Source organism: Ranitomeya imitator, chromosome 7, assembly GCF_032444005.1.
Source record: "Ranitomeya imitator isolate aRanImi1 chromosome 7, aRanImi1.pri, whole genome shotgun sequence".
NCBI classification, from domain to species: domain Eukaryota; kingdom Metazoa; phylum Chordata; class Amphibia; order Anura; family Dendrobatidae; genus Ranitomeya; species Ranitomeya imitator.
Genome location: NC_091288.1, coordinates 32,470,488 through 32,480,891, shown reverse-complemented (window position 1 = coordinate 32,480,891; position 10,404 = coordinate 32,470,488). Strand labels below are relative to the sequence as shown.

General features: G+C 41.7%; 1 protein-coding gene and 1 long non-coding RNA gene across 2 annotated transcripts in view; one reads left to right on the top strand and one right to left on the bottom strand.

Moving 5' to 3' along the window:
• Positions 1-538: 538 nt before the first annotated feature.
• LOC138645836 (uncharacterized) lies at positions 539-5,059 on the bottom strand. Its single transcript, XR_011314774.1, has 3 exons — positions 4,347-5,059; positions 2,420-2,495; positions 539-651 (listed from the first exon to the last, which is right to left on the bottom strand). It is a non-coding gene; the product is annotated as an uncharacterized lncRNA (long non-coding RNA).
• A 285-nt stretch (positions 5,060-5,344) lies between these two features.
• ITGB6 (integrin subunit beta 6) overlaps positions 5,345-10,404 on the top strand; it is a 56,461-nt gene continuing 51,401 nt past the window's right edge. Inside the window, exons 1-3 of the mRNA XM_069733027.1 lie at positions 5,345-5,459; positions 5,570-5,646; positions 9,777-9,856. Of these exons, the coding sequence (XP_069589128.1) occupies positions 5,586-5,646; positions 9,777-9,856 (141 nt within the window). The 5' untranslated portion in view covers positions 5,345-5,459; positions 5,570-5,585. The remainder of the gene's footprint in view (positions 5,460-5,569; positions 5,647-9,776; positions 9,857-10,404) is intronic.

Sequence of the window (10,404 nt, the reverse complement as noted above, 5' to 3'; positions counted from 1 at the left end):
ATAGGGAAAAAGTGTTAATTTCCATTAGAAAATGTACCTGCCAGAGACTCATTTGAGACTCAGGTTGTTGCTATTTCAGGCTTTATGCAGCTTTTATCTTTCTTATTGGAATTAATTAGAATTTTATCATGGGCTAAAAAGAAAAAAAGTGATGATTTCCATTAACATATGTACTTCCAAATGTAACTTGCTCTCAGATTACTTCTCTCTCCCGGTGCCATGCTTTACACTTTATTTGCTAACAATATATTTGTAAAAACAAAATAACTAAATCAAATGATCCACATCTTAGAGAAAGAACGTGAAGATAAAAAATGTTATGAAATAATCTGCAATGTTCCTTATTTTCTCGCACTGTGCGGTAGAGGTGACTTTCTAGCAAGGTTTCGCTCAGTGAAAGGTAACTGAATCTCATCCCATATGCTCAGGAAAACCATTAGCCTTTCATCTTTATATCATTGCGATCAGTCTGAAAGGTTTCACAACGTGACAGTCTGTTTCATCTCAGATAGTTTACTGTTTATCAGCTGCCAAAAATGGACGGTCATCTCAAGTGAGAACGCACTTGTCTAAACGGGCTCATCGAAGTTACGTCTAGTTTCTTTCTCCCATCTGTCTTACGGAATAGACATCAGAATGGAGAAAAACGTTCTGAGGGTTGACAGAAGGTATAAAATAATAGGGTAAAATCAGGGAGAGTAATGCCGTAAAACTGGAAGATGGACTGTAAAAGAGTTCAAATAATAAATCAAGCTAAAGATAATCCGTCAGCAGATTTTTATGTAATCTCAAGACAGCATGCTGTAGGGGTTAAAACACAAATTTCAGGGATGTCTCAGTTATCAAGCTCTTACACTGATTCTTTTAGCACCAGGAGGTTATCACTGCTGGACACAGCAGCGCCTGCATGCTAGTCCAACACGCCCCTCCTGTGATGAGCAGCTCACTTTTTATGGACATTGTATATACAGAGCCTGGTGTGGGCGGGGCTTGCTTCCTCAGCTCTGCTGTACCTCTAAATCTAAAAACTCTGATTGTGTCAGAATGGCTGCACCCAATAAACTAAGTGATACATTGTTGGAATCAGCTTCTCTTTGCCTACATCCTGCTGCTCTTGGACTAGATTGCAAAAAAACCTGCTGACAGATTCCCCTTAAAGGAGTTGTCCAGGATTACTTTTGCTTCTTTTCAAAAACGGCACCACACCTGCCTACGGTTTGTGTCTGGTATTGCAGCTTAGCTCTATTTAATTCAATAGATAGGAGTTCCAAAACCACACACACACCTTAGATCGCTGGGGTGATGTTTGACAGTGTTTGACAGCGGCATTTAACTAGTTAATAGCAGCGGGTGAATCGTTATTTCACCCGCCGCTATTGCGGGCACATGTCAGCTGTTCAAAACAGCTGACATCTCCCGGCTTTGATGCGGGCTCACCACCGGAGCCCTGCATCAAAGCGCGGTATCTGACCTCGGACGTACTATCCCGTCCGAATGTCAGAAAGAGGTTAAGAGAGGAATATCAAAGCAATATATATATACAATATATATAATACAAACTGCAAACATTTGTTAACTTGATATCTTAGAGCTGATGGAGCTGGGGTACTTACTTTGAACATCCACATCAGAATAGATGGGTAATTCACATGTTAAAATGAATATTTTATGAATCCAGCTATAAAAGGATTTTACAGCTATCCTTCTATGATTTCACAAAGTAAACACACCTGGTCATCAGGTCTTATAGATCTATTTATTATCGGAAACGGTTTATACTTTCAAACGTGGGGACAAAGCTGCTTTGAAGAGGGTAAAAGTGTTCAATTTTGCTCCTATTTTATTCCTACTGCTCTCCTGAGATTTTTTTCTTCTAAATCCGCTGTATGGTTCCAGACATAGGAATATTTATTTAGTGCTAATTTTAATGGTCTTTGAAAGAGGGTGTGGCTTGCAGAGTTACTTATGCAGAATAGTCTAAAGACACGCCCCAGAGGATCCTGTGAGCCATCACTCCTTGATAAAGGTCATAAAAATTATCACTAAATAAAAAATGAGTAACATAAAAGTAAGAAGTGGCCAATTTTGACCAGGTGACAGGTCCACTTTAAGGCTTATGCATTTACAGATAAATGAAATAAAGGGCACCATGTTGGGAACCACGTTTGCCCACCCTTACTCATCAAATCAAACAAATCATTTTATCAGTAAAATTTCACATTTTGTGGATAGCGGCCATGTGGCAGTCCACAGATAAATTTATGCCCCTTGTTTATCAGGGTCCTGATAGCAGTAACCCTTGTCCTGCCCCGATAATGGCACTGTCAATATAATATTGAAATGGAAAACGGGAAGGATAAAAGCACAAAAAAGTCTTATCCTAATAATAAGTGGGGAATACGATATCCATCGTGCTCACCTGGTCGGCTTGTGTATCCACAACCGCTGAAAAGGCTTAGGCTGCTGCAGACCCCTGGTATTGGAATTGCGAGAAACTGGAAACAAATGGGTTAAAACTGTGCTGTTGTAGGAAAGATGATGAGGAGACAAGAACCCAAGATTGCAGTTTATTGGTCAATGCGCTTCAAAGTTTCAAACGTCTTCATCAGGACAAACCAGGAGGCTTTGGTTTGTCCTGATCAATGAGTTTGAAACTTTGAAACGCGTCGATCAATAAACCGTAATCTTCGGTTTGCATTTGCAACTGTTTTCACATAAAGGCAGGGGCTTAGTATGGGTGGAGTTAAAAGGGCAATTGCCCCATGCGCCAATGTCTATGGGGTACAACATTTTGAACACCCACTGTCAAATTAATGATGCCAGCAAGCTGCTCTTCTTTTTGAAGTGGCTGCCCAGAGCTGCTTATGCGGAGTGCATCAGTCGTCGCGAGTTTGCATTAGTTGCTGCACTCTGTATGAGAATTTACCAAGATGACGGATGATGAGCAGCTAATGAAGACAGGATTAAATCTTCTTCACTGCTGTCTTCAGAGCTGCTTTTACTTTTTTTTACACTTTATCCCAGCTAGGGTTAGGCTTACGGCTAGTTAGGCCCAAGGATTGAGGTACCGTTACACTAAACGACTTACCAACGATCACGACCAGCGATACGACCTGGCCGTGATCGTTGGTAAGTCGTTGTGTGCTCGCTGGGGAGCTGTCACACAGAAAGCTCTCTCCGACCAACGATCAGGGGAACGACTTTGGCATCGTTGAAACTGTCTTCAACGATGCCGAAGTCCCCGGGTAACCAGGGTAAATATCGGGTTACTAAGTGCACGCTTTTTGTGACGTAGCAACGATCCCGCTAATGATCTCGTTATGTGTGACAGCGACCAATGATCAGGCCCCTGCTGGGAGATCGTTGGTCGCTGGGGAATGATCAGGACCTTTTTTTGGTCGCTGATCACCCGCTGTCATCGCTGGATCGGCGTGTGCGACGCCGATCCAGCGATGTGTTCACTTGTAACCAGGGTAAATATCGGGTTACTAAGTGCAGGGCCGCGCTTAGTAACCCGATATTTACCCTGGTTACCATTGTAAAAGTAAAAAAAAAAACACTACATAATCACATTCCAGTGTCTGTCACGTCCCCCGCCGTCAGCTTCCCGCATTGACTGTGTCAGCGCCGGCCGTAAAGCAGAGCACAGCAGTGACGTCACCACTGGGCTCTGCTTTACGGCCGTCGCTGACAGTCAGTGCAGGGAAGCTGACAGCGGGGGACGTGACAGACATCGGAATGTGAGTATGTACTGTTTTTTTTTTTTTTACTTTTACAATGGTAACCAGGGTAAATATCGGGTTACTAAGCGCGGCCCTGCGCTTAGTAACCCGATATTTACCCTGGTTACAAGTGAACACATCGCTGGATCGGCGTCACACACGCCGATCCAGCGATGACAGCGGGTGATCAGCGACCTAAAAAAGGTCCTGATCATTCCCCAGCGACCAACGATCTCCCAGCAGGGGCCTGATCATTGGTCGCTGTCACACATAACGAGATCGTTAGCGGGATCGTTGCTACGTCACAAAAAGCGTGACGTTGCAACGATATCGTTAACGAAATCATTATGTGTGAAGGTACCTTTGGGTCAGACCTAGGGCTGGGGAATTGGTTAGAGTTTGAGATAAGGATAGGGTTAGGGTTAACCTAAGGATAGGTTGGATAGGGTTAGGGCTAATGGTAGGGTTGGAGATAGGATATATATATATAAAAAAAGTGTAATATAAGAATAAAAAGAATAAAAAAATATAATATAATAAGAAAAAATGGGGCAAAGAGCAAAGTATAATTAATTTAATGGGTTCAATAATGGCCTCAGGGAGAGCTAACGGTTCACAACTTACTTTCCTTGCTCCAGGCGCTGGCAACCAGCATTAAGGAGAACCATGGTCTCTATTATCATACAACTCATTTGCCTGAATATAAGGAAGATTTGCCAGGCATGCAGATACTTAGACTTTCAGTAATTTTCAAACATCAAATAGAAAGTAGGGACAGCGCTTCACAAGTTGGTGAATATCATATCTCCTTTATTCTTCCTTTTATTTCATGTTCGGACGTCTTCCGGGAAGGTCGCCCTGGACTTTGACGTGAGCTTCTATTGTTAACCCTGTGATGCTATGAGGTGCTGCGGATCATCATTTATTTGTTTCGGTAATTTTCAGTCTTTCATGTGCTTGGTATCGAGCGGATCCCTGTGTATTCAGGCAGTGTACAGAGATGCAGATCCTATTAACAATCGGCATGATGCCATCTGCAGTATAGGACGACATCTACACTTGGCACATCCACAAAATGAAAGAAAACAGTAAAAAAAATTCCAGTAATCTTCTTTGGCGTATTTGCTTATAAACATCATATTCTCCGCGGCTCATGCGCCATAAAGCCATCTCGCCCAGAATTAAATTGATCTGCATCACATGTTTGGCTTATTAAATCTGGCACGCACAGAAGCAATCATAATAGATTCATGTGCATTGCTGCTCAGGGCTTGATATAGTAAAAAAAAATAATAATAATAATAATAATATCCTTCATCATCTTGGGTAGACCTTAATGCGATCTTCACTTTTAACCCTTAGTCTTCATCTGAGTGCTTAAGAAACTATGTTGGCAGAAAAGAAAAATCCGCATTCCGACCCGGATTGCAAGTGTAGGAACAAAGTTTTGACTGTGTTGATTGAAATGCGAGCTGCAGCCTTAAGACCGTGCCAAGGCGCGGGTTGACGACGCACATGTAGACTTTAGGACCGTGAGAATGTCTTTTTACCTGGCCGGGCGTCCACACCTTCTTTAGGTAGTGTACCTGGATTCCTTATAAGGAAAACAAGGAAGTGGATCCGTCCAAGTTGAAAGGTGTTCGTACCTGTTTGGGAAACTTTCATTCTTTGCAAGCTTCCATTCTTAGTTCACTCAACCTGTTTTCTTGAGCACTTGCATGTTCTGATACAAGGAATGTATGTAATGTTATCTAGGAACCAGTTTATGCTTCGAGAATTTTTTTTTGCAACATAAGACCATTGAAATTTTTTTTTCTTTTCTTTATTTTTTCCATATCTTTATCCAGCCCGAAGTAAAAGCGAATGGGGATTGAATTGATTTGGCTCTTAGCTTTAATTCTGCATGGAAAGACTTACGTACAAGGTAAGGTTAAGTATTAAGGCAATATGCTGCAGTTTTAGGGTATGTGCACACGATGCAGATTTTGCTGCGGATCCGCAGCAGTTTCCCATGCGTTTACAGTTCAATGTAAACCTATGGGAAACCAAAAACGCTGTGCACATGCTGCGGAAAAAAACGTGCGGAAACGCAGCGGTTTACATTCCGCAGCATGTCAATTCTTTCTGCAGATTCCGCAGCGGTTTTACAACTGCTCCTATAGAAAACTGTAGTTGTAAAACCGCAGTGAAATCTGCAGAAAAACCGCGGTAAATCCGCGATAAATCTGCAGCAAAAACGCAGCATTTTTGCCCTGCAGATTTATCAAATCCGCTGCAGAAAAATCCGCAGTGGACCAGAATACGTGTGCACATAGCCTTATAGGAACAATGTAGCGGAGCTGAAGTGTGATGCGTTTTCTATCTTCTTACATAGGCCACTAAGTTGGAAGAGTTAAAGGACAAATTCAGCTCTGCTACATCTGCTCAATATTACATCTATCTTGATGATTGTTTACAAATATGATGGTCTATGAATCAGTGGGTAAAAACCGCCTCTGTTCTGTATAATTGAGTTTCAGGATGTCACAGAAAGTGGATCATGCAATGAAACTGCACATGTAAACTTTCATTCTGTTGTCACTGATTTTCAGCATTATGTAATTATTAATGCGGTAATATTGCGGGATGTCTTTGAAAACTACTGTTTAACAAATTTGGGTAAGATAATACCCAGGGGCTCGAGTTCAAAATGCTGTAACCTGTAAAAAATACAGTAAGAGTAAATAATGATTGTATATTGCTGTAAGGGATTACATGCGGTCACAGAGTTGGCAATGAAAGCGAGAAAACTCAGTTGTTAACATGAGGATGACATTCAAACCCCTGGTAAATTGTCAGTGTTATATATATATATATATATATATATATACAGTATATATATATATATATATATATATATATTGTGTGCCCCAATAATAGTGCCGCTTACTGCCCAAATAGGAGTGCTAAACAGTCCCCAAGTAACAGAACCAAGCAAGCTGCCTTGTACTAATAAAAAATACTGCAATACAGTCACCACAACATGTAAACAGTGCTCACACAATACTTCCATGGGTTAACGAAGTATCGGTACGATACAGTGCCTAAATAATGGAGCTACAAAGTGGTCATATAACTGTACCGTACTGTAAATAATTAATAGTGCCCAAATTATAGAGTCATAAATTGGTCATATACTAGTGCCGTACAGTGATTATATATTGCCATACAGAGATTAAATGATAGTGCCCAAATAATAGAACCTTAAATTGGTCAAATATTAGTTCCAAACAGTGATCAAATAATAGTGCCACAGACTGATTAAATAATAGTACCCAAACAATAGAGTCATAGACTGGTCATACACCAGTGCCATACAGTTTTTCAATCATAGTGCCAAAAAATTGGTCGTATACTAATGCCATATAGTGATTAATGGGAGTCTGTCGGAATGTTGTTAGGTAATCTGACAGCAGCATGATGTAGGGACAGAGACCCTGATTCCAGCACTTTATCACTTAGTTTACGATAGAATCACAGCTTTCTCTGCTGCAGATCTAGCAGAGCTCGAATGCTGAGCTGTGTATAACCCCGCCCACACCACTGATTGGCTGCTTTCTGTGTACACTGTATATTGACACAAAGCTGCCAGTCCGTTCGTTGTTGCGGCTTTGCTGGACCAGGAGGCACCTGACACCTAGTCCTGTAGTGATAATCTCCTGCTAGTAAAACACTAATTTTATTGAACCCTCAAAACATAATCTAGTAATAAACACACTGCTGGAATCAGGGTCTCTGCTCCTCCATTATGCTGCTCTCGGGTTACATAGCAAAAACCTGATGACAGATTCCTAAATAACAGTGGCCACAAAATAGAGCCTTACCTTGGCATTGACTAGTATCATACAGTGCCATATAGTGATTAAATAACGGTGTATTAGCTTGATTAAATAACAGTGCCCAAATCATAGAGCCATAAATTAGTCATTTACCTGTGCAATACACTGATTAAATAATTGTGCCATACAGTTGCTACATAATAGCGCCATATGGTACCCATATGGTGCCACACATAGCCACCCAAAAATATTCCTGTAGTATTAATATGAAAATGCCAATGTCCATACTATGAAATTTAAGAGACAGAAACCGGGAAGATCAATATAAACCTAAATTTACATATGGATTTTTTTTCATGTAGAGGAAGTAAAAATGAAAATTTTCATCACATCGATAAAACTGTCAGGACTGGGACACAGAGATTCCGAATACTTGAGTAATCTCCGTGGAGTATGTATGGGCTGTAGAAATCATTGCTAGTGAATAATTGGGAATCGAGATCTAAAAATGTAAATACATTTTTCCATAACGAAGCGTCCGCCTCATCCATATCAATCAGTGCCTTACTTTTCTCAGTCTAGTGTAAAAAGACAAATGAGAGCTCTGGGCATGTGGAAAACCTTACGTCTGAGCACAGGCATATTTAAAAGGATTGAAGACATAGCAGATGCTATGGGGCTCAGTACATAAGGGGGCCCAGCACTCAAGGTTAATGGGGTTGTCCCCTAGTGCACAACCCCATCATATCATCTTCACTGCCATCATAAAATGAAAACGCTGCATACTTACCTCCCAAACCAGTGCCGTTCCTCCCATTGTTTAACCCAATAGTCACATCACATTGTTATGTCACATAACCACTGCAGCCAATCAGCACCTACTGATTGGCTGCAGCTGAAAGAGACAGGTGATGATCCGAGGTCAACATACGGATCTGAGCAAAGGGGTAAAACAAACGGATGGTCAGAACATGGTTCAAGGTCAGACAGTGATAGATAAACAAGCAAAACACAGAAAAAACAACCCACACTGAGCTGAAGCAACAGCAGACAGCTATCAGAGACTGCCAGCCCAGTTAAGTAGCTAAGTAATCAAGGGAACAGGGAGCACCTGAGGAAAGCTCAGCACCTCCCAGTCTCAGATTGGATGGCCGAGCTGTCAATGGAGACACAGATATCTCAGCACGCCCCTGCACTAGACTGAATGACTGAGCTGTCAATCACTAAGTTGTAAGACATGCTGAGGGGTAGAATCCTTACAGGAACCATATATACCACCTATGTATGCATCAGACCTGAGGAAGAGTCAAGTCACCAAAATTTTTTGAGTATATTGCAGGCATTACTTAGAAACTCCCACCCATAACTGAATGCATATCTATTAGGTCGCCTATGATACCCTATCAGAAAAAAAAAGGATTTAATAGAGAGGGTCGTGTTGGTATCATGAATTTGATTTTGTATTTTCATGTAAAAATAAGTCTGTAATTCTTGTTTCTCTCAATCACACAAAGAAGTTTACATCTTTTCCTGTATCAGTCTGTATAAAGGCCGACCTGTCAATCATAGTGTGTGGGCGGGGTGAGCAAGACTCAGACTTTCTCTGCTTCCTCAGCCACACACAGTACACAATGTATTTAAATTAATACAACAAATCGGTGCGAATGTATTTTTCAGCCAATTGGGCGTATACCACAGAACTTCTCATGGGTGTTTGCTTCTTCTCCTCTGACGCTGGCCAATTAAAACACGGCCACGCCTACAGAGAAGTTCTGTGGTATACGCCCAACTGACTGAAAGGAAAATTAGAAAAAAATCACTTGGGTTAAAACTGAAAAACTCTGTTATACTCATGGATGTCAACTGTCCCGAATTTGCCAGGACTGTCACAATTTTTCAAGTACAGTCTCACCAAATTTGGCCCCGACCCGGATTGAAGAGGGCTGCATTTTTTGTAAGTGCTGACCTTTGTGGACTGGGGACTTTACGGGAGGGGAAGTAAATGGCCCTATACTACCAATAGTAATGTTGGTGTGTATATCTAATGCAGGGCTACGGCTTCTAACATTCGCCGTGCGTCGCTCCCTCAGGAGTTTTCCCTGGGATGCTCCATAAAACAGAATAATCGACCCGGTGACACTGTTGATACATTTTCCATTTATTTCTCTGAAGTTTTGAACGACACTGATATTTTTATGACCAACCACATGCCCCTCTCTTCTGTACCGATCTGTAGGCACTTGTTCTCTGGGAAGTACAATGACTTGTGAAGACTGCCTGAAGCTAGGACCACACTGTGCATGGTGCTCTCAGAAGGTAAATCTGTAGACTCGCGGAGCATGACCAGGAGTGTACGTTTATACTGTGTTACCATGAAATGCTCCAGGCACGGATGGCCTCTTTGTGTTTTGTCAGCTTTCTTTGCAGCTGTCTTAGGTATTTAGATTTTTGCAGACATGTCCTAGATGCAGCAGGATGAACCGCCATCTACAGCCCTGAATAAGCGTCATGTACGCCGAATGTGTTTTAACATGTTATATATTCACAATGATCATCTGGCGGTTGCTGATTTGGGGTCTTTTTCCTTCCTGGTTTGGGGAAATACACATTTTCTTTCTCTATGATTGCAGCGTAGATGGCCTCTCTCAGGTATCATGCAGAAACTGGGGTTCCACCTAATCTGATATCCCCCTTAGCTGATCACTCTTACCTCTCACACCATGTAGGCTTAGGCTACTTTCACACTTCCGTCGGCCCGACGTACCGACGGACGTTGTGCAAAATATTGCATAACGTGGGCAGCGCATGCGCGGTCAAAAATGGCGGACATGTCGCACAAAAAAACGATACATTGAACGTTTTTT